Source organism: Puma concolor, chromosome C2 (genome assembly GCF_028749965.1).
Source record: "Puma concolor isolate L17-30 chromosome C2, mPumCon1.1.hap2, whole genome shotgun sequence".
In the NCBI taxonomy this organism is placed as follows: Eukaryota; Metazoa; Chordata; class Mammalia; order Carnivora; family Felidae; genus Puma; species Puma concolor.
Window position 1 is genome coordinate 16702478 of NC_141675.1, and position 25195 is coordinate 16727672.

Here is a 25195-nt window from a genome sequence, read left to right on the forward strand (position 1 = left end):
TTAGCAAAAGCTGAGGCCCATGTTTCTGATGCCGTTGTTCAATATGTTCACCTTTTTAGAGTTATGGTTCACATAATTTTTAATGACACTTAAAACTAACCACCTTAAAGGACATTTTCCAAAAATATTTTTAAGGGTTTCAAAGAGAGAAATGAAAACAAATGTTCTGGAGTTTTGTGTGCCCCAAAATGCTCAGTCCTATTAGCTAAAATTTAGACTGTTAGAAATTATTATATGATCCTTATCTTAGCAGTTTGTATGTAGTTGTTGGAAATCATTCTGGTTTTATAAACTTAACTTTTATATTCTTTCTTCCTGCTGTTTTCTTGTGTCTTACTTGAGTAGACCATGTCTGGACAGAAGTCTATTCACCTTCTCAGCAGCGGTGGCTGCACTGTGATGCATGTGAAGATGTCTGTGATAAGCCACTCCTTTATGAAGTAGGGTGGGGCAAGAAGCTTTCCTATGTCATAGCATTTTCTAAGGATGAGGTAAAGCATAAGAAAAAAAGGGTTTTTTCTAAGAATAAAGTAGAATTTCTTTCCTTTTTGGACAGCTTTTGAAGATATATTTGACATATAATAAGCAGCATACATTTAAAGTGTACAGTTTAATAAATTTTGTCACTTGTATGCACCCATGAAATCATCTTTGCAGTCAAGATAGTGAACATATGCACTATATCTGGAAGTTTCCTTATGTCCTTTGTTATCCCTCGTTTTTGCCCCTCTTTAGGCAACCATGGACCATGGATCTGCTTTCTCTCGCTGTAGATTTCTAGGTTGTCGTTTTGGTTTTTTTTTAGTGTTTATTTTTTTTGAGAGAGAGAGCATGCAAGCGGGGGTGGGGGTGGGGGGAGAGGGAATGAGAGAGAGAGAGAGAGAGAGAGAGAGAGAGAGAATCCCAAGTAGGCTCCACTCTGTCAGCACAGAGCCTAACATGGGGCTCAATCTCACAACCGTAAGATCATGACCTGAACCCAGATCAAGAGTCAGACACTTAACCAACTGAGCCACCCCAGCATCCCATTTCTAGAGTTTTATATAAAATGGAATTAATACAATATATATGCTCTTTTTGGTGGGCGTGATCTGGTGTCTTTTTCTCAGCACAATTATTTTGAGATTCACCCATGTTATTCTCATGTATCAATAATTTATTATTTTTATTGCTGAGTAGTTTTCCATTGTATGCGTGTACCCTAGTTTGTTTATCCATTCACCTGTTGAGGGGCAGTTAGATAATTTCCAGTTTTTTAGTATTTCAAATAAAGTTGCTGTAAACACTTAAACACAAGTCCTTATATTGCCGTATGCTGTCTTTTCTCTTTGGTAAATGCCTAGAAGTAGAATGACTGAATCATATGGTAGAGCCATAAGAAATTGCTAAGCTGTTTTCCAGAATCATGTGCCATTCTACATTCTCACCAGCAGTATGAGAGTTGTCAGTTTCTCTGCATCCTTGCTAACACTTAGTGTGGTTGTCGGTATGTGAGATGGTATCTCATGGTGGTTTTCATTTGCATTTCCCTGATGACAAATGATGCCAGGTATCCTCTTGTGTGCTTATTTGCCATGCATCCTCCTCTTTGTCCATTTTTTTTTAAGTTGGGTTGTTCATTTTTTTATTGTTGAGTTTTGAGAATTCTTTATATATTCTGCATATAAGTCGTTTTTCAAATAAATGCTTTGCAAAGATTTTCTCCTTGTCTGTGGCATGTCTTTTCATTCTGTTACAGAGTGACTTTTGAAGAGACAAAATTGAGAAAGTCCAGATTATCAATTTGTTCTTTCAGGGATTGTGCTATTTTCCTTTTAAAATGAGGTATCGTCTGCATATAACACTGTATAGTTGCACATATACAGCATAACGATTCAGTATTCGTATAGATGATGAAATGATGGATTGTGCTTTTTGATGTTATATCTAAGCAAGTTTTGCCTAGCCCAAGTCAGAATGATTTTTTCGTGTGTTTTCTTTTAAAAGTTTTATACTTTCAGTTTTACATTTGGGTCTGTCATCCATTTTGAGTTAATTTTTGTGTATAGTACAGTGTGTGGATCGAAAGTCATTATTTGCCAGATAGATGACAGATTGTTCTAGCATCATTTGTTGAAAAGGTTTTCTTTTTTCCATTGACTTGTTTTTGTACCTTTGTCAAAAGTTAGTTATTTGATATAAATTTAATACAGTAAAAATGGAAAAAGTTTTTATTAGTTGAATATTATGAAATTAACTTTGTAGATGAGTTTTAAAAAGCTAAGTATTCTGAAAATCTCATTTTATCAGTCTTTCTTGGAAGTGTACCTATTAGAGCAGTGCCTGGGTGGCTCAGTTGGTTAAGCGTCCAACTTCAGCTCAGGTCATGATCTCACAGTTTCTAAGTTTGAGCCCCGCATCGGGCTGTGTGCTGACAGCTCAGAGCCTGGAGCCTGCTTTGGATTCTGTCTCCCTCTTTCTCTGCCTTCCCCCACTCACGCTCTCTCTCAAAAATAAACAAACATAAAATTAAAAAAATATATACATGTTAGAAAATGAATAAAAAGCATATTTTTTATTTTTCTCTGCAGGTTTTAAAATTTCAAGCAAAGGATAGCATTTTAAAAATCTATTTAAGAATTCTGTACATTCTAGGAGCACCTGGGTGGCTTAGTCAGTTAAATGTCTGACTCTGGATCTCAGCTCGGATCTTCATCTCAGGGTCATGAGCTCAGCCCCCACTTTGGCTCCAACGTGGGCATGAGGTCTACTTAAAAAAAAAAACAAAAAAAAACCAGATAAGAATTACAAACGTTCTAGACAGCAGATTAAGGTTGATGGTTGTAATCTTGTCAACTGTTGTATTCTGTGATTTGAGGTGGTTGATGTCACTTGGCGATACTCTTGTAAACATGAGGAGGTAATCTCCAGAAGAACTGAGGTTAAAGAAGAATTACTTCGAGAAACTATTAATGGACTTAATAAGCAGGTATGGGTATTTGTCATTTTTGAGAAGACATTTGAAGTTTTTTATATAATCAAGAATGGCCAGTTTTTAACCCATTGAAGTTCTTAAAGTAATAGCATTACTTTGCAAGCAAAAGTATTTTAATATGTTAAATGTCTTTTCGTTCATTGAAAATTTTGAGGACCCCTTCTAAATATTGTGAGTGTTTTATGCATTAAATTGTCACATCTCAAAGTTTAGTGAAACAAAATTTCAATGTATGTAATACTAGGCATCAAAAGTATGCTGCTTTATTTTTCAAAGAAATTATGTCTTGAATATAATTACACACACTTGTCCAAGTGTGGAAACTTTTGAGACAAAGCACAGGAAATTGTTAACAATGACTACTTTTGAAAAGAGGAACTGGAAGTTCAAAAAGGAAGATTCGGTTTTTATTTTATATCCGTTTGGTAGTATTGAAATTTTTTACTATTACACACGTGTGGGTTCTTCTGTGATTTAAAAGCCAGACCATCAATTTTGTTTCTTGGCAGGCAGTTAGAATCACCTTAACCCGGTGGTTGAGACTCAGGGTGAAGTTTCCATCTGTTTGGAATTTCACCTTCTGATGTGCAGCCCTTCAAAGATCCTAAACTGAATATCTGGAGTATTAACTAGAGCTTCTCACCTTGAAATGCTCTGAACTCCGCTGTATTTACTCCACAGTACTGTGATTCTGTAAAAATTCTGCTGTGTTTTTCAGCACTTTAGCTGTCATTTTGTGCTTGGCTTCTCTCCCTCTTTAGCTCCTACCAGTTAATAATTGGCAAATGCCTGGAAGGGAAAAGAGGTGGAGCATGTTCAGTTCACCTCAATTCATTTCTTTCCTTGGGATCTTAGCTTCTACAGCTGTGCTTGCCTTGGTAGCCTTCTGTTGCATTTAAACAGGGGTTTGTTTGTGTCTGCATGTAATGTTTTGCCCAGCTTCGTACCTTTTCTCAGTAGGACAGTTGGTCTGACACAAGGTAGTCTATCGTAGCTGGAAGCAGAAATTGCCACCTTCATTTTAAATGTAGGACAGTAAAGATCATAAAGAGTTGGATATGGATCTTAAATGATTTCTTCACATAACATTTGTAAAATTATTTTCAGTTTTCCACAGTGACCTATTACTTTTCCAAATAACTACATGTGAACAAAAAGTTGGTTACGTCTGTCAGGATCCCATTAAAATATGAATGTTTTAAGTATACACTTGCTTAGAGATGGACCTCTGCACTTCCCTAATCTTAATGACTTTTTTTAAAACATGAATTACAGAGGCAAATATCTTTGTCGGAAAACAGAAGAAAAGAACTTCTCCAGAGGATAATCGTGGAACTTGTTGAATTTATATCTCCCAAAACCCCTAAGCCTGGAGAACTTGGTGGAAGAATATCTGGGTCAGTGGCTTGGAGAGTAGCCCGAGGTGAAATGGGTCTAGAGGTATTTAATTCATTATAGCATCATAATCTTTTCACTTGACTGCTTCCTATAGTGTGCTCTTTACTTACAGAAAAATGCATTCGCCAGGACCTTTCAGTTAACTTTTTACAGTAATTGTGAAAAGACATAAACGTTTGAAGAGAAGCAATAATTGATTGACATAGTATATTCACATGCAGGAATAAGGAAAGCATTTTAAAATGGGATTTTCCTATGTAAATTTTTAGTATAGTATAACTGTTACTAAAGTACATACAGAAAAAATGCACAAATTATAAGTGTGTATAGCTTAACAAATTTGTGCAAATTGAGCATCCATGTAACCACCAACCAGAGTGGCAGATAGGCCACCAGAATCCCAGGAATGGCCATGAGTTCCCTTCCGGTCACTTCTCACCACTAAGAGTATCCATTATCCTGGTTTCTAACCTCATAGATTGATTTTGCCTATTATTGTGCTTTATGTAAATGGCATTGTACCATATGTACTCTTTGGTGAGGAGTTTTTTTCTTTTAACATTACTTCATGAAATTCAGACTTGTTGCTGCATGGTTATGGCACATTTTTTCTCACTGATATATAATAATGTATAAATGCAGTTTATCCGTGCCACCATTGATGGGCATTTGAGTTTCTAGGTCTTGGATGTTAAAAGTTGTACTGCTGTGAACATTTATATACATGTTTTCAGTGAATGTATTTATGCATTTGACTTTGATGTATACCTAGGAGTGGAATTGCTAGGTCATAGAGTAGGAGTATGTTCAGTTTGGGTAGATATGGCCAAGCAGTTTTCCAAAGTGGTTGTGCCAGTTTACACTCTGACCAGCAGCGAATGAGAGTTTGTAACATATTTGCCTGTAGTTGGTATTGTCTTTTTCATTTTAGCAGTTCTGGTGGTGTGTAGTACTATTATATTGTGGTTTTACCTTGCATTTTTGCATTTACCTTGATGACTAATGAAGTTGAATGCCTGTCCTGTAAATTTTTGGATATCATCTTTTGGGAAGTGCCTGTTTAAGTTTTTCAAAATAAGATTTTATACATTTTAGAAAGGCTTGTTTTACCTTTTTAGAAATTTTTTTATAGTACAATGAGACAAATAATAGAATCTGGATAATTCAGTGAAGGAAAGTGTTTATTTCTTGTTATTTACTTGCCTATATCTGTTATTGGCTAGAAATGATCATTGCTGCTGTGATTACTATTGCCAAATTTATATTAAGACATTCTCTCTTGATTAATGTCCCCAAATTAAATAATGAACAATGGACATATGCCTGTAGTTAGGGGCTAGGTGAGAAGCAATGTGTCTGTAATGAACAGTAAGAAAGTACAGTAGACTGTCCCTTGCCCTTAGGGAACTTAAAGTTGACTCATAAATGTCTAAGAAGGTATGTAATGAAAAATGCTTGGAAGGAAAATACCCACCACAGTATCATATCAAACAATTCCAAACAAAATAGAGTTTTATATCTACTTTTTCTAGATTTGCCATTGTTGCAACTAATTTCTCCAATAAAGGAATATGTCCAAAATGGGTTAATTATCCCCAGTAAACTTTATGTTTGCTTTTTAATTTACTTCATCATCTTTAGGAAGCAGTTGGAAGGGTTGGTTCAGCCATAGAATTACACGATCTAAATTCAACAGATAATTCAAATCACTGCTGATGCAGTGCAAGTTACAAGTATAAATCTAAATGAAGCCAATTTAAAAGAGCTAATTTAATTCACAGCTGTGTTCAATTTAAATAAAACGTCGATATTATTTAGGTCTTTATTCTTTTTTCTTTTTATGGATGGATGTGCTTCCTCTTGTATGGCATATAAGTTGATTAAACTTTAAAAATATGAATTGGGTCATATGCCTGGATTGTCTTCCCTTTTGAAATTTTTTTTTAAAACTTCTGTTACTGGAGACCATTAGGGTCATGGATTTAAAAAATCATTTTCCTCTTTAGAAGTAGATGTTCATTTTAAAAGTTAATTGAAAAATGTTAGTCCTAAAAAATTATGGAACTCTACCTTGAAATCATTTGGAAAAAGAAGGAAACATTGGTGATATCATTTCAGAAAGAAAAGTTTATCTTAATCTTAGAATTAAAAGATTTTATGAAATATTAATGTTATTCTGAATCTAGATTATTCAGTTGCATACACAATTATGTGCAGTAGCATAAATATTTTTCTTTTCTCTTTGGTAATTAGTTATCCTTTGTTAAATAGTAGATAATGCTACTTTTGAATTTTATTTCCATTGAGTTTATGTCAGCACCCTAAAATATTTTTGATAAAGAAGAAAAGAATTGGGGAGTTTTGTTATATGCTTGTTTTGAAGTTATAATCCATAATTATAAATCAATTTCTAAAAATAAGCTGCTTTTTTTTTAAACCTTTTTAACAGTGATATTCATAGGTTCTACTAGGGAATTCTGTTTTTCATACATTTAATACTACTGTTTAATAATTCCAACGTGATATATACACACACAAACATTATTTTTTCTCTTTTTGTTTCTAAGATGTTTTCTATTTTGCTTATTGATTGTTATGCATTTGAAGTTTTCATATTGTTTAATACCTAGTACCCAATGTTTAACAAGAAAGCATTGCCTACTATTTTGATTGATTAGCAAATACTGTGGCAAGACATTGACACAGACTAGAGCACTGGTTCTCAGTGGTGGTTGATTTCGCCTTCCAGGGGATTTTTGGCAATGTCTGGAGACAATTTTGGTTGTCACATCTGGGCGGAGGGGTGCCACTGCCATCAAATGGACAGAGGCCTGGGCTGCTGCTAAACAACCTGCAATGTACTGGGCATCCCTTACTACAAAGAATTAATTGTCTGGCCCAGATGCTACTATGCCCATGTCTAAAGGACAGGGACCAGTGTTTTAGTGGCATATAAAGATGTGGGATAGGGGCGCCTGAGTGGCTCAGTCAGTTGAGCGTCCGACTTCGGCTCAGGTCATGATCTGACAGCTTGTGAGTTCGAGCCCCACGTCAGGCTCTGTGCTGACCGCTCAGAGCCTGGAGACACAGATTCTGTGTCTTTCTCTCTCTCTCTGCCCCCTCCCCCACTCACACTCTGTCTCTGTCTCTCAAAAATAAATAAATATTAAAAAAAAAAATTTTTTTTTTAAGATGTGGGATAAATGTATCATCTTTCTCAATCTTTAGATTCACTCAGTGATTTCAGATTTCTAGGGATTGATTTTCATTACAATAAACATGGATTTATTTGGGGGCTAGGATGCAAATTTTTCCTGGAATTCTAAGGTAAAACATGAGCTTCACACATGTAGAAGTTTGTTTCAAGCTATGTATCCCAGGCACTCTCCTACCTTAGAGTATCAAGAAAGGACACTGATGAAATGGCTTTGAGGCCTGAAAGAAGAGAAAGAATCAAGTATATGGAGAGTAGGAAAACAACATTCCAGATAGCAGGAACAGCATGTCAAGACCCTGAGGCAGGAACTAGCTGGACCTTTTTGAGGAGCTAATGGAAGACTACCATGAGATTGGTTTGAGAAGTAAGCAGGGAATAGATCATTTAGAGCCCTGTTAGCCTTGGTAAAGGTTTGGAGTTTAAGTACAGTGGGAAGTCATTGGAGTGAGCTAAGCAAGAAAGTGACATATCCCAATTTACATTTCTAGAAAATCACTTTCATTACTATGTGGAGCTTGGATTGGAAAGGTAAGAGTTGATAGCTGGGAGTCAACTTTAGGAGACAACTGAAGGAGTCCAGTTTGGAGATGTTGGTGATAGAAATGAACAAAAGTAAATGAATTTAGGTTGAACATAAATCACAACAATATAAATCAGAGCTATGGTTTATACATCTCATTTTCTGTTTAGTAATTTTTGGAGCTATATCCACATCATACTAATCATATTTAACCTATAAAATGTTTTCCAAATTTTTTAATGGCACCAACTCTTCATTTTCAAGTTGAAGGAATCTCTTAACCACTGGATGTAGCAGTTCTTCATATATAGTCTTCCATTATGTTGAAAAACTAATTCTGCTTTCTTTTTAAGAGAAAAGAAACCCTGCTCATTCCCTCTGAAAATGAGAAGATTTCCAAACAGCTCCACCTTTGTTATAATATTGTGAAAGATCGTTACGTCCGAGTTTCAAATAATAATCAAACCATTTCTGGATGGGAGAATGGTGTGTGGAAAATGGAATCCATATTCAGAAAAGTTGAAACAGACTGGAACATGGTAATTTCCTGCATGAGGCTGTTTAAAAACTTTGTCATTGTTTTTAAACAAACATAGATTGGCTTCATTTTTCAGTTGTGTATAATGTGAAAACTGATATATCAAAAGTACTTTTAGTAATCCTTAAACCTGTAAAAGAAAATCCTGCTCCCAACGTTTAATCAGAAGTCCATAAGACAGTTGTGCATTTATATCAAGGAAGCATCCATTTTCATCAAAGAGGCTGAATTTAATTCATTCATGGGGAAAAAGAATCACATATATGACCAACTTGTGACTGGTTTTTTGCATGAATATATAAAATACATTGTTATTTAATCCTTTCACAGATACTTGTTGATTGCCTACTAAATGCACATTTAATCCAAAGTCCCAAGAGCTAAGCATTTAACATGCTTTCATTTCATAAGAATGTGGATGATTGAACAGTAATACTGGCTATTTCTTCTTTGTGTCCTGAAAAAGAAAGAAATGGATGCCGGACTATAGTATTTCACTTATACCAGCTTGCACATTGTTTTCACATGTTCCCAGTTAATAGTAAGAAGCTTTGCTTTTAAAGTGTCCTACCACTTAGACACACACCAAAAATAAACTCAAAACTATTCACATGACCTCAGCAGATCTAACCATATTATTGATAGATTTTCATAGGAATTAGTGAACTTAGAGGGAGCTTTTAAAGTTAACTTGCCAGGATGTTTGGGAAGGGAAGTTGCTCATTTGCAGGACACATTGGCTAGATTTAAAGAGCGAGTCACAGGTTAGCAGCTGCTAGTGTATAGGAGCATCTACAATATGCTTGTCACCGTACTAGGCATTAGTCAGAGTGCAGAAGACGTAAGGGTAAGATCCCTGCTTTTTTTTTTTTTTTTTTTCCAGTCATAAGTTTTTGTTGTAAAATTTACCTTGGTGCTTGTTTTGGTGACCTTTTTAAATTACACTAAGAATAACTTGCCAACGTTAATAAAATTGTATAAATTATTCCTCTTGAGTTAAAGAAGAACATAAAAAATAGAGCAAGGTGAAAATTTAAATTTTAAGATATGTATATCTATAATTGATTATACAGTTAATGAGGAAGGGTAAACTTCTCTGGAAGATTATCCTTAGCCTGAAAGTTCTTCTGAACAGAAAGCAGGATAGGATAGACATGTTATTTATCCAAGGACTAAGCTGTCATTGCGGAACTAAAGAAAAAGTATGCCTTTTTCCTAACCAGCAGTGTTAATGGAGAAAATTAATGGAAAAAAAACAATGACATGCTGCAGAAGATGTGATGTGATGAGAAGTAGGTCGATTCTGTCTTATTCACTCATTTGTTCATCAGCAAACATTTACTAAATGTCTGTTATGTCAGGCATTGTTCTTGGCTCCATGGATAAAAAGATAAAGATACGGTTTCTGCCCTCACAATCTAACAGGGAAAGCCGAAGCACAAACAGCCATCTTACCCAGGATGCAGAGTGCTATAATAAGGATATCAACACATTGCTATGGAAACACCAAGGAGGGAGTAATTAGCTCTGGCTGTGGGAGTTGGGGATAGCTCTGTAGAGCAGGAGACATTTGAGCTGGACGCTGAAGGATGAGTAGGTGTTCATAAAGCAAGGGAACAGTAGGGGAAAAGCATAGATTACATGGCATGTTTTGAGTTCTCTAAATAGACCATTGTGCCCAGAGGGTATATTGTATGAGTAAGATTTAAATAATGTAAATGAGATGCAGAGGCCATTAAATAAAAAAAGGCTCCTACTCAATTAAAGTTTATGCCTTGATTTACCTTTACAAGGGGTATCACTTTTTAAAAGTTGAATGAATCTTTGTCCAGTTATAATATTTAATACTAAATGAAGAAAAATAGTTGAATCTTAATTACCCCTATAGAGTCTAATAACTCAGAAGTAATATATTGCCATTGAAACATTGAATTTTCCACCTAGAAATAAGTCAATATTTTTAGTTTTGTACTAGCATGTTTCCAATTAGGGATTCTCTATGTCCACTAAATAGAAGAAGAAACCTAACCTACCTATTTCCCACCACACCTTTCCTCAGTAACCTCCAGCCTGGAATCATGACAGCACATGCAGCCTGCTCTCAGATATTTAGAACAGATTCTTACCGTCTCAAAGAGCTAGTCTCCCAGGTACACAGAGACTTACTAAATTTTACTACTTAGCAGATACATTGTTCAGTGATGTCTAATTTGGAAGAAATATAAAAAGCTGAATCAAGAAAACCAGTATGCCTTTTAGGAGGCAGGTGACAACACCTTGAGAAAAGTGTTAATAGCTTCCTAACTAGTCTTTCTGCATCTGCTCTGGTCCCTTCATAGTTGTTTTCCATGGTGTAAGGCAGAAAAGCATTTTCCAAACCCTAGTCATTACTGAGTGATCTTAGGACAAGAAACAACTCAAGTCTCTTCTGAGTCTGGCCTCTGCCTTCTTGGCCTCGCCTTGCTCCATGGTACCCTCTTGCTCTGCATTGCAGCTGCATTGCCCTTCTCACCTCTCCACAGGACTTCTTTTACTTTCCTTTTTGTTAGATTCACTTATTCCTGTCCTTCGAGCTTGGTGTAAGCCTCGCTCCCTCCAGTCCCAGCTAGCTGGATTCATTTCTCCCTTTATTTATTCACTGTACCATGTACCCCTCCTTCTTGACATTTATTCAACAAATATAATAGATTATTTGTCTCTATCCTACCAGATTGTAAACATTCTCATAGAAAAGACTTTGTCTTTCTACTCCCTTGTCCTCTCAGTATGCATCTATCTAGCATAGTGCCTGAGAAATATTTAGTAAAGATGGCTGGATGCAAGAAAGAATTTTTGAATGTATATGGCGTAAATTCTATACCACCCTCAAACTGTGTAGGGTATCAAAAATAATCTATCTTCATTTGGATTGCCCCTTGCATGTTTTTAAGTACTTTGCATTTTTGCAAAGTATTGTTTTTGTCAGTAGAGTCATTTTAGCACTTTTTGGGGGTATGGCATTAGTCATTAGTCATTCAGTAAGTGTGCATTGTCAGACATTGTGCTTGGATGTGATATGATGTGCTTGGATGTGCTTGGACATGATGTAATGTTTAATTAAGAGTCAAGCATCAAGGTGAGCTTAGACTAGTGAAGGAAAAAGACATGGACCAGCTGTTTAGATTGGTGAGATGACTGGTAGAAGAATATGGGTCTGTATATGACTCCAAGGGAGAGAAGACAGAAGGAAGAGCCACTGTCCCTTCTTGAGTCAGAGATGACCTTGCAGAAGAACTAATGTCTGAATAGGCTTTTAGAGAAGGAGGCAGTGGACGAGTTTCTCAGTGTGGAGACAGGATGTAGAAGGAGCATGAGATAGAGCATGTGCAAAGACACTGAGGTGAGAAACGTCTGGTATATTCAGGGGAAAGTAGTAGGGAATATGGAGGAGAATGGTGGGAAATGAGACTAGAGAGGTAAACAGTAGTCAGGTTCCAAGGACTTTGATTACCTTGCAGTTACGTAACAGGAAACCACGAGAGATTTCAGACAAAGGAAGGATAAGATCACACTAGTGATCAGAGGTAATTCAGAGGCTGCCGGTAGGAGAAATAGACAGAGTATAGAAAGATACTAATGCAGTGGGGACTGACCGATTCATGTTTGACTTCAGTGATAAAATGGAATAACCGAAATAAGATTAATGAGCAATACCAACCAGTCTATAAGTATTAAATTAAAATCTCTTGAAATATAGCTGTTCTTTTAGGTATCTGTAGGCATGACTAACTGTAGAGTGCTGCACAGTAAACTTAATTAGAGTTCATCTTGACAGGCAAAACAGAAGAATCATTTTAAGAGTATAGTGAAGAACAGCTTCAACAGTGCAGCACAAACCTCCGGAAAACCATAACAGTGGACAAAACAGCCTGGCATGTAGTAATCAGACACCCTTTAAGTGAAGGTCTGTAGGATGTGAAATACATAAAACATAAAGAAGCTGACATGCAAATTGCTCTCAATCTTGAAAATAGTGGTTACAGCCATAATCCAAAGGACAAGTTTACATTGTGTACATTGTTAGGGGCAAAGCTTAGACTTTCCAGCCACAGACAGACTGGTTTTGTTCTCACCCACAGGTTGTGATCTGCCTGTTCTGTGTGTGCCTTACAGTTGCCAAAAAGGGACAGGGATAGGTCACCGGAGGGAGGGGTGGGGTGCTGTGTAGATTTCGGGTCTGTGGAAGGAAAACTCCATGACTTCTGATTTTATTGTCCCTGCTGCGAAAGTGAGGTGGCTCAGTAGTCCCTGAAATTGCAAGACCAAGCAGGTACAACTTGCCCACAGCAAGTGATACCTATGCATTAAAAAACCAACATCCAAAAATTTGTCTAAGGTAACACTCAAGAAGTTAGGAGCAACCAGTAGTTACAAAAAAAATGGTTTGTTTTTTCATCTAGACAAAACAATTGAATATTTGAGAGCTTATAAAATGCTTTTTTCTCCTAAATAAATTATAAGTACTGGTTCTGTTGCTGTTATACAGAGAGGACTACGGTTGGGTGTTTATATAAATCTTACTGTTTTGGCATATTTCAAATGATCAAACTGAGTATACATATGCTTGGTAACTTCTACCTCTAAAAACGCTGAGTTAGGGTGCCTGGGTGGCTCAGTCGGTTGGGCGACCAATTTTGGCTCAGGTCATGATCTCACACTTTGTGAGTTCGAGCCCTGCGTCGAAACTCTGTAAGTATAGTTTTAAAAGTAAAATGTAAGGGAAAACTGTAAGTATAGTTTTAAAAGTAAAATGAAAGTATTCGTGAGGAAATGTTAGGCTGACAGCTCAGAGCCTGGAGCCTGCTTCTGATTCTGTGTCTCCCTCTCTCTCTGCCCCTCCCCCACTCATGCTCTGTCTCTCTCTCTGTCTCAGAAATAAATAAACATTAAAGTAAATAAATTAATTAGTTAAATAAAAATGCTGAGTTAAAATAACTTGGTTAAAATGGTACAGAAAATATATTGTGAGAAAAAAGTGACATGAATTTTCAATATCAGTAGTCTTTTATTTCCATATACTGTTTCTTTAGCCTGGGAGACCTTTTATTTTTTCACAATGTGTTTGAATGTTTATTTAAGCATTTAAGAGTTCAGTGATGAATTCCATCCTGTCCTTTAACTTTTTTGGTCTTAAAAACTGATGCCTTTAGGACTGAAAAATGTAAATTATAGAACAAGCAGTTCTGTCAGACATGTTCAACAGCTATTGAAAACCTTCTTATGATAGTTAAAGTTGTGGCCCAGACCCCCTTGGTATAATTAAGATAATTCTAATCTCGGGGCACCTGGGTGGCTAAGTCGGTTAAACATCCAACTTCAGCTCAGGTCATGATTTCACAGTTTGTTGGTTTGAGCCCCACACCGGGCTCTGCGCTGACAGCTCAGAGCCTAGAGCCTGCTTCGGATTCTGTGTCTCCCTTTCTCTCTCTGCCCCTCCCCTGCTCATGTTCTCTCACTCTCTCAACAACAAATAAACATTAAAAATTAAGGGGCGCCTGGGTGGCGCAGTCGGTTAAGCGTCCGACTTCAGCCAGGTCACGATCTCGCAGTCCGTGAGTTCGAGCCCCGCGTCGGGCTCTGGGCTGATGGCTCAGAGCCTGGAGCCTGTTTCCAATTCTGTGTCTCCCTCTCTCTCTGCCCCTCCCCTGTTCATGCTCTGTCTCTCTCTGTCCCAAAAAATAAATAAATGTTGGAAAAAAAAAATTAAAAACAAAAAAAAAAGTTCTGGGGGTAAGCTAGAAATTTGAAATTACCCTAACGTCAATCTTTCATATTTTACGTCCACACTTTGGCAAGGGTGGGATGGGGGAGGGGGAGCTTTTATTAGACTACTGAGCTCTAAAAAGACTTAAAACATAAAATATATATATGTATATATATAGAGAGAGAGACATATGTATATATAGAGAGAGAGACATATATACGTATATAGAGAGAGAGAGACATAAATTTGAATGTATTTATTTGTCTTAAGATAATTTTCCCCTGGTCTTTTCATTTCTCTAGCCACCTTTCTTCCAATAACTGTTTGGCTCATCTTTTCCAGATAACCCCCTTTACTAGCCACTCCTTTGAAAGAGTAATTAAGCTACAGATAATCCCTGTAAATGGCCAGGAGTTTAGGTTTAATGCATGAGCCAGTTACTTGCTGTACATCCTAGACCATGCAAATGATAGGAAGGAAGTGAGCCTTTAAAAACATTAATTAGCATGAATAGACACTTCTCTAAAGAAGACATCCAGATGGCCAACAGGCACATGAAAAGATGCTCAACGTCACTCCTCATCAGGGAAATACAAATCAAAACCACACTCAGATGTCACCTCACGCCAGTCAGAGTGGCCAAAAAGAACAAATCAGGAGACTATAGATGCTGGAGAGGATGTGGAGAAATGGGAACCCTCTTGCACTGTTGGTGGGAATGCAAACTGGTTCAGCCGCTCTGGAAAACTGTGTGGAGGTTCCTCAAAAAATTAAAAATCGATCTACTCTATGACCCAGCAGTAGCACTGCTAGGAATTTACCCAAGGGATACAGGAGTACTGATGCATAGGGGCACTTGTACCGCAATGTTTATAGCAGCCCTCTCAACAATAGCCAAATGATGGAAAGAGCCTAAATGTCCATCAACTGATGAATGGATAAAGAAATTGTGGTTTATATACACAATGGAGTACTACATGGCAATGAGAAAGAATGAAATATGGCCCTTTGTAGCAACGTGGATAGAACAGGAGAGTGTTATGCTAAGTGAAATAAGCCATACAGAGAAAGACAGATACCTTATGTTTTCACTCTTATGTGGATCCTGAGAAACTTAACAGAAACCCATGGGGGAGGGGAAGGAAAAAAAAAAAAAGGTTAGAGTGGGAGAGAGCCAAACCATAAGAGACTATTAAAAACTGAGAACAAACTGAGGGTTGATGGGGGCTGAGAGGCAGGGGAGGGTGGGTGATGGGTATTGAAGAGGGCACTTTTTGGGATGAGCACTGGGTGTTGTATGGAAACCAATTTGACAATAAATTTCATTAAAAAAATAAAAAATAAATAAAAACATTAATTAGGCAGTTGGAGAAAGATGAGCATAAAGTCATGACTATTCATGGTAAGTGCAGTGTAAATGAGGAAAGGGTTTTTTTCCAGACTTATTTCAAAGAAATACATGATTATTGTGTGAGTTTGAACATCAGGGATAAGTGATTAAAGAGTCAGATTCTTGGGGCACCTGGGTGGCTCAGGACTGTCTCTCTCCCTCTCTCTCTGGCCTTCCCCCTGCTTGCTGTCTATCTCTCTCTCAAAATAAAGATAAACTTTAAAAAATATATATTTTTTAAGAAGTAAATAAAAAGAGATTCTCGGGGGTTGAGCCTGATTGAAATGGAGTTACTGTGAAAGACCAAGGCTGTGGATGTCAATGTTAATGTCCACATCTTCTAGAATGTAGATGAAACTATGCAAGGAAATGAGCTGAAAGCAGCCAGTAACCTTGGCTGCCTTAAGTAGTATACATTTAAAGTGGTAAGGATCACTGATAATGAAGGAATGGGGGCATACTATTTGAAGAGGCAAGCATGAATACTACCTTTTAAACCATTACTTCGCATTGACTGAGTTATTTTCTTGACTTCTCACTCTAGAAAAGCTTGTCTGAAAATCCACACTTAGAAAAGAAGATATAGGGGCGCCTGGGTGGCGCAGTCGGTTAAGCGTCCGACTTCAGCCAGGTCACGATCTCACGGTCCGTGAGTTCGAGCCCCGCGTCGGGCTCTGGGCTGATGGCTCAGAGCCTGGAGCCTGTTTCCGATTCTGTGTCTCCCTCTCTCTCTGCCCCTCCCCCGTTCATGCTCTGTCTCTCTCTGTCCCAAAAATAAATAAACGTTGAAAAAAAAAAAATTTAAAAAAAGAAAAGAAGATATAGAATAATTGCATTTAAAAGGATTCTTCATTTTCAGCAGGACTTCTCCTAAAGTTCATATTAAATAGCTGGGCTTTACTAATTTAAAAAAAAATAAGATTTACCAAAATTTGGTTAGCATGCACCCCTTAGCAATGTACTTAACGGGGCACCTGTATCCAAGTTTCTTTCTTCCAGAGCAAAAGATGCTGTAGGAAAAATTGCTGACAAGATGAGAAATGTTACCAGTAAAAATCTCAATGGGAAAAAACTAGGTGTTCAGAGCATCTGTATTATAGTACCCTATGACAGTAAGACTTTGACTACATGTGTTTTCTACACTACTTCATTATTTCTGACAGTTCTTGCTCTCCCTCCTCCTTTGTAGGTATATTTAGCCCGAAAAGAAGGATCGTCTTACGCTTACATTTCCTGGAAGTTTGAGTGTGGGTCAGTTGGCTTCAAAGTAGATAGCGTTTCCATTAGAACGAGTAGTCAAACCTTTCAAACTGGAACAATACAGTGGAAATTGCGATCTGACTCAGCACAAGTAGAACTGTCAGGCGGTAAGCATTTGGAGAATTAATCACGATGTATATAGTTAACTCTGAAGAATAATCGTACTTATTTGAGGGTTCCATACCCAAGAGCCATTCGTACTCTGCAGTAAAAAATTTAATTAAAACTTGTATAACCTCATTCTGATAGAAAGGCTTACGTTTTTTATTGTGAAACACAAACGGATGAAGAAAGATTATTTCTTTGTTTCAAAGGACACATTCCCTCCCTAAGGAATCATTGTATTTATTTTTTAAGGGTTGGTTTTTACCTACGTGTTAGGCATATAATATATATAAGCTATTTCTTTATATTCTTTAAGTTACCAAAAGCAGAGTGTTAATTTTTTTTTTTTCCTCCAACAGATAAAACTCTTCGCTCCTATCATGATTTTTCTGGTGCCACTGAAGTTATTTTGGAAGCAGAATTAAGCAGAGGAGATGGTGTTGTTGCTTGGCAACACACTCAGCTGTTTAGACAAAGCTTAAATGACCATGAAGAAAATTGTTTGGAGATAATTATAAAATTCAGTGACCTTTGAGAACCTGAACATTATAGAAAAGCTGACAATAATCAAAGATTTACTGTGTTCTAAAGTAGTCTGTGGGTTCAGTGCATGCTTAGTTGGCTATTTACTACCCTCTGCTAGCCTATTTCTTTGGCTAGCTGTCCATCATGTACCCCTCAGGAAAATACATCTTTGTACTACGGACCATCGAAACCTTGAATTAAAAGCTCCCTTCCATATGTGACTGTAATTTGAAGTAAAGTCTTATTGCCTCAATATGAGATTTTAATCTAAAAACTGTAAGTATAGTTTTAAAAGTAAAATGAAGGTATTCATGATGAAATGCTATTCATGATTATGATATAATCTTAAGCTAATAATAGTAATTTGACATTTTTTGATTGGCCATTAATTTCTTCATAAATAATTAGGTTTCCTAAGATTTTTAATTTTTAATAAATGTGAAAGTATAGTATCTCATAAGTTATAATGCATGAACATTTTTATGATTGTAAATACATAGGCATTTAAGAAATAAAATGAATTATTTTGTCGTATCATTTTAGTGGTTACTTTGACTAAATAAGAATCTTTAATAAGTATGCTAAACATTGAAAACTGCTGGGATAGATAAGAGTTATGAAAACATTTAACACTGGCTGCATAAATTCAGAGATACATTATAAATCCATGTGTAGACACTTTAGAATATGCTTTACTTTGGAGTTTACTTTTGAGTATTTCTATCTACCTCATTGAATAAATATCTGTTCTTGTCTTTGAAACTGTGTAACTAGATTATGCAGTACATGCTGTTTCAAGAGTTTTTGGTGTGTTCCATGTAACCTCTCCAATTAAATGTATTAAGCATTTGTGTGCAAGTGTGGTGATAGTGCTGAAGGAGGCAGTGGTGAGAAGGGTAGGCTCCTGTCCTCTCACTATCTTTGTGATGTTCTACAAAGCGAGTTCTCAATCTTTTTTTTTTTTTTTAATTTTTTTCCGCTAATGTTTGTTTATTTTCGAGAGGGAGAGACAGGGCGCGAGCAGGGGAGGGGCATAAAGAGAGAGAGACACAGAATCCAAAGCAGTCTCCAGGCTCTGAGCTGTCAGCCCAGAGCCTGATACAGGGCTCGAACTTACCACAAGATCATGACCTGAGCCGAAGTCGGGCGCGTAACCGACTGAACCACCCAGCACCCCGAGTTCTCAACTCTTCATACAAGAAAAGTACGTTCTCAGAGATTCTCACTCTGCAACTCGTAGGACATTCATATGCATTATTAATAATGCACTAAGATCCTGAACAAAGGTCTTATATTTGCTTTTTAATTGTAGTCAAACTATTGAGGATCAGTTTCTTGCTAAAAAGTTACATTTCAAAAAAATTTTTGTATTATCTAAAGTGATTTATTAGTAAGTCTTAAATATTAGGAAGTTTTCTGGAATTCTCCCTCCTGAGTCAGCTTCTTGTCATGGTCAAATACATAAAGTGGAAGAGACTTGACTCTTACCTGTCTTGAGGTGTCTGCTGTTGGCACATGAGTATTGTGATGAGCAGGTGGACCAACCCTCTTAACCTTCGTGAGAAAACCTAGAGGTTGGCAAGCAGCTTTGTAAAGATGGTAAGAAAAATGTCAGTACTTAACTGAATGTATCTCATTTGTGAAAAGGTACGTTCGAATTTTTACTGTGGCTTTAAGCAGAAAAATGATTAGAGTTCAAATGTCGGATTTTTATAGAGTTGCAATGTTGAAGAGGAAAAGTAGTTGCACCTTTTTTAATATTTATTTTTGAAAGAGAGAGATGGAGAGGGGCAGAGAGTGAGGGAGAGAGAGAATCCCAAGCAGGCTCCATGCTGTCAGTGCAGAGCCTGACACGGGGCTTGATCTGACCATGAGATCCTGACCTGAGCCAAAATCAAGAGTCGTACCCTTAACCGACTATGCCACCCAGGTACCCTGTTGCACACTTTTTAAAAATGTATCCCGTGAGAGTCTCAACCCCAAGGGTATCCAATACATACTAACAGATACTACACAGAACATTTTGGAAATAGTACAGAAGTTTTGGGACGAAACAATTCTCAGGGATGTGTGTATAAAGCTAAGTGACCGTCAACCGGTAAGGCAAAGAAGGGCTGCAGTAGGACAGGCCCCTTCCGTACTGGCACAGAAGTAGAGCACGGTTTATGCAGCAGTCGCTTATGGTCTGCTCACTTAGAAGTATGCCGTGTGCTGTGCCCAGAGTGCACGCCAGAGCGCTGAGGGCATAACTACACCACCTTCTTGAAACCAGGGCCGGTCGATGAGCCCTCTCCTGCCACTGCTCATTGTTTAAAATGGGTTTCTACTTTGGTGTCAGGTCAAATCCCATCATGATGAATTTTACAGACAGTCTGCTTTGTATGACAGTGGGTTTGGGTGGCGGGGGCAGGGGGGAAGGTTAAAAAAGTACTTGTGCTGGAATTCACATTCTCAAGATACACAAGAAGCCACAGCTGATAAAACACAATTTTATCAGTTCACAAGGAAAAGAAGTGCCTCACGTTGAAGGAGGGCTAAGAGAACAGTGTATCATGGACTTGGGGGATAGGAAAGGTTGTTTGTGATAATTTAACCCAGACTTCTCACTTTTCACTGAGGAAACTCAAACCCAGAGAAGTTAAATGACCTAAGCAATGAGTTGCTGTTTTAGTAGGTGTTTCATAAATAATAGATACTTCGATGGGAATATTCAAGTTGAGTTGTTAAAATTCACACTAGAACCAATGATTTTTCTAACTACAGTTCAGCTTTCCTGGAGAACAAATTTATTGTAATTTGATGATACATTGTACTAGATATGAATGCTTCAGTGTTTGTGTAATAATTTTTAAAGATTTTTTCCTCTGTAGCAATAAATTGCATTTTGATTTTATAGTCCAAGTGAATACACTCTTAGAAGCTAATAACTCTGACTCAGTTGGCATTCTTTCCTTAAATACTCCTGGGGGAAGAACAAGAATAAACCAACACAAGTCGCGATTGGTTTTATTCCACTTAGCATGTATTCCAGCCACATCTTTATAAGGACCAAAACAGGGGCGCCTGGGTGGCGCAGTCGGTTAAGCGTCCGACTTCAGCCAGGTCACGATCTCGCGGTCCGTGAGTTCGAGCCCCGCGTCGGGCTCTGGGCTGATGGCTCAGAGCCTGGAGCCTGTTTCCGATTCTGTGTCTTCCTCTCTCTCTGCCCCTCCCCTGTTCATGCTCTGTCTCTCTCTGTCCCAAAAATAAATAAACGTTGAAAAAAAAAAAATTTATAAGGACCAAAACAGCGCTTTATTTCTGATAAGAAATTTAGAACGGACCTAAACTAACAATGGTCCCCTTTTTAGTGTCTAATCAGTGCCAAAGACTTGAGTGTCTCATTTGGTCATAGTGGCATTGTATGTTAGGCATAGTGACATTGGATGTATTTTGAAACTGAGAGGCTAAGGGGAGGCAGTATTTTAATGCCTGTCTATCGGCCATTCCCTTTCATCACAACACAAGTGAATACAGACTCAAAACTTGAGACCTTGCTCTCTTAGTTTTGTAAAGACTTGCTCTGAGGTCAACACAATTGTAGCAGCAACTAGAAATCTACAAGTAAGCCAGAAAGGGCCTCTGAAGAGCAAAATAAAGTCTAATCACTGAAGCCTCTATTCTTCATTGTGAGAGCATTTGGAGTAGTCACTCAAAGTCTGTCATTTACTGATTTTAATGTTTCAATTACTGAAGCCATTTTTGTTAATTCAAACAAGACGGTAAATAAAAGTGCTGCCTCCACTCCCCACCGCTGACAGAAGCAACTGCCAAAATGTTTACATTTGTTTTTTCCAGAGCTTTCCTGGAGACTTTTGTTTTCGTGCATGCACATACACACAAAATCAGCTTTTGTGTATTGGGTTTTTTTCTTTTTATGTAAATGGAAGTGTATTTTCTTTCTGCTTGTTTCCTTAACGATAGGTCTTCAAAGAAGGCTGTCCACAGGTGGTCACAGATCTACCACATTCTTTTTAACTGTCCCACAGTATTCCTTTATTTATTCCCTTATTTACAGATATTTAGGTTTTTCCCTTTGTTGTTGTTGCAAACACTACTGCAGTAAAAAAATCATCACACATATTTCTTTCACATAGAAAATATGCAAAGATACGTGCATTTTAAATCTTCCCTGTCTACCATCAAGTCATTTTCTAAATGAGGTGCGTCCGTGATAGTGCATGAGGGCACACATTTCTGCCCATTCTTGCCAACACGAAATACTGCATTTGTGGTAGCCAGCCTGCACTGATCCTCACCTCCTGGCTTTCCTGTGTTTGTACTGTCCCTTCCACACTAAATTAGAGCCAGCCTGTGTGTGTGTCCAATAGAATATGGTGAAAGTGACCTGTGGAATTTCTGAGACTTTGTCATAAAAACCTTGCTTGCTTATACTGCCTCCCCGGGGTGGGGCGGGGCGGGAATCAGTTGCCCTGCCATAAGGCCACTCAAGCAGGTCTGTGGAGAGGAACTGAGGCTCCCTCCGACCTGTAACACCAACTTGTCAGCCATAGAAGTGGATCCTCCAGCCCCAGCCAAGCCTTCAATGACTAGCTTCATGAGAGCGAGACACCTCCAGATGAAACTGTCAGCCAAACCACTACTGAATTCCTAATGCGCGGAAACTGTTAGAGATAATTGATTTTTAAGACACTTGGGGAGTGAATAATTTATACAGCATTAGATATTGTTATGGACTAAGTGTGTCCCCCTCTCCACCCACCCACCCAAGGCATGTGTTGAAATCCTAACCCCCCGATGTGTTAGTATTAGCAGGTGAAGACTTTGGGAAATAATTAGGTTATGAAGGTGGAGCCCTTTGAATGGGATTAGTGCCCTTAAGAGAGCTTGCTATCTCTGCTTCCCACCATGTGAGAATAGAGCTCCATCCATCCATTCATTTGACTTGCTTTATTGACATAGTCACTTTATTGCAGTGGTCTGGAACCAAACCCGCAGTATCTCCAAGGTGTGCCTGTATATTTGCCTATTGGGTGAGTCTTTGATAATCATTGTTACATCCAACTCTTTATAATTCCTTTGTATCATCTTGTGTTTGCTTAGTGATTGTAATATTCTATTCCTGTGTTTGTTTTACTTTTTTTAAGTTTATTTATTTTGAGAGAGACAGAGAAGCACGAGTGGGGGAGGGTCAGAGAAAGAGGGAAACAGAGAATCCCAATCAGGCTCTGTGCTAACAGCACATGGGCCTGAACCCATGAAACCATGAGATCATTACCCGAACTGAAACCAAGAGTCTAATGCTTAACGGACTGAGCCACCCAGGTGCCCCTCTATATTTTGAGAGAGAGAGAGCATGTGCATACATGAGTGGGCAAGGGGCAGAGAGAGAGAGAGAGAGAGAGAGAGAGAGAGGGAGGGAGGGAGAGAATCTCAAGCAGGATCCACGGCCAGTGCAGAACCTGATGTGGGGCTTGGTCTCACGACCTTGAGATTATGACCTGAGCCAAAATCAAGAGTTAGTCGTTTAACCTACTGAGCCACCCAGGAGCCCCTTTCTATTTCTATTTCTACAAGATTATTAATTAGAACTTTTTCTAGAAGTCTCCTTTGTTAAATAATTACCTCTCTTTTCTGGACCATATATTGTTCATTTTGGTTTCTCTTTCATGCTATTCGTTTTCTTTAAATGTTTGTTCCACTGCATGTATAATTAAGGACTAAGCTGATGCCGGGTAGCTGGTTCGGGTCTTCTCACTCCAGGTGTAGGGTATTTCTTCACCAGGCCCCTCCCCTGGTTGGGAGGCCTGACTGCAGAACACTGGAGGTGGTGGTGTGGCAGGTCAACAGTGAGTGTCACCCTTGGGTGCCAGGGCATCAAGCAGGCGGACATGCTGGGGCCTCTCACACCTAGTCCCTCCCTGATCAGTATTCAGAGGTTCATTTGTTTCAGGGATTTGATGTTATTTTTTTAATAATCTGATTTTACGTTTTCTTAGATCAAACAGTTACATAATTCCAAAGTCAAAACCATACAACAAAGTGGATACGCACTTGCTATAGAGTCTTGCTTCTATTCCTGTTCTTTTCTGCCACCTACTCCACCCTCACAGGTGATCATATTTACTTATTTGGGTTTATTCTGGTTTTTGTCTTTTACATTTCTCCTCCTTTCCATCACAATAGACACAAAAGACACTTGCACCTTGTCTTTTTTTGTTATTCATTAATTCATTTTTACCCACAGTCATTTATAAAAGTCATCTGCCTATACATGTTGGAGTATGTGACTGCCCTAAAGGGACGCACTATTTTATTTGTGCATATTTCAGCCAAGTTTAAAGTAATGACTTTGTATTACTAGTTGCTAAAAGCAAGATAATTGGCATATTGAATAGCTTTCGGGAGGGTTGTTGACTTTGAATTTTCAGGAACTTCAAATTCATTAGTAAACTACTTAAAGATTGTCGGAATCATTCCTGTGCTCAAAAACAAAATATAGGAAATGTACCAATTTGTATAGCCTTATTTCTACAACTTGTACCTTTCCCCAAGTTTTTTTAAATTTTCTGGGAGGCAAATACATTCACTTCTTGTAGTTTTATTTCGATCTTTGCAATTAATGCTCGGAATGCTTTGTAAACATCACCATTTGCAGCTCTGCTGAGTGGCCAGCCCCACCACAGTACCCTCACGGTTTAAAAGGATGATCATGGGTATCTTCAGTCGTTTTTTCCCCAGACATCCCCTCTTATTACTTGTTAATGTTTTGCTTGGGAAACACACACACACACACAAGTACAAAGAATGACATGACAAAAAAACAGTGTAACCTCCACTCAAAAGTGAAATAACATCAACATTCTGTTGTGTTTGCTTTATCTTCTAAAGAAAATCCAAATAGCGCTTACAAAGTCGAAGTGCCTTGTGACTCCTCTCTCAATCCCACTCCCCCTTTCTACTTCTCCAAAGGCGATTATCATCAGAAATTTAGAATTTCTTTATTTTATGACTTTTTCCCTTGACTATATACAGTATTTAATTGTATTGATTTGTATCATTATGAACAGTACCTGATGGTCTACAATTTGCTTTTTCCATTATTTTCTATATCCACGTTGATACACATAGGTCTTAACTATCTTAACTCCATATAGATGCCATCATTTACAAGTACCACAATTTATTTCTCCCTTATCAGCTTGATGGATATTCAGCTGATGCTCAGAGTTTATGACAAGCAGTTATCATTACTATCACAACCAATGCTATCTGTATCTCCTTGTGGGTAAGTGCAGTAAGTGGGATATATCTTAGAAATGAAACTCCCGAGTCACAGGCTATGCACATTTTCACATTTATTGCCAATTGTTTTCCGAGATGTTTACTGCCAACTTAACAGTCTTATTGGCAATTTACTCAAATTTCCTTTTTTCTACATCCTGGCCGGCACATAGTATTATGAAGCTTTATAATGTTTGCCATTATGATCTGCGTGAAATAGTATTGTGTTGCTTTACTGTTG

General features: G+C 37.9%; 1 protein-coding gene across 5 annotated transcripts in view; it reads left to right on the forward strand.

The window, feature by feature from the left end:
- The window catches only part of NGLY1 (N-glycanase 1), a 63867-nt gene extending 45348 nt beyond the window's left edge, over positions 1 to 18519 (forward strand). For 3 of the 5 annotated variants that reach the window (XM_086674183.1, XM_086674185.1, XM_025913178.2), the window contains 6 exons: positions 346 to 491; positions 2858 to 2968; positions 4250 to 4414; positions 8463 to 8648; positions 16970 to 17147; positions 17505 to 18519. In XM_086674183.1, coding sequence (XP_086530309.1) covers positions 346 to 491; positions 2858 to 2968; positions 4250 to 4414; positions 8463 to 8648; positions 16970 to 17147; positions 17505 to 17680 — 962 coding nt within the window. In that variant the 3' untranslated portion in view covers positions 17681 to 18519. The remainder of the gene's footprint in view (positions 1 to 345; positions 492 to 2857; positions 2969 to 4249; positions 4415 to 8462; positions 8649 to 16969; positions 17148 to 17504) is intronic. The other 2 variants (XM_086674184.1, XM_025913179.2) reach the window with 2 other exon arrangements.
- Positions 18520 to 25195: the final 6676 nt, after the last annotated feature.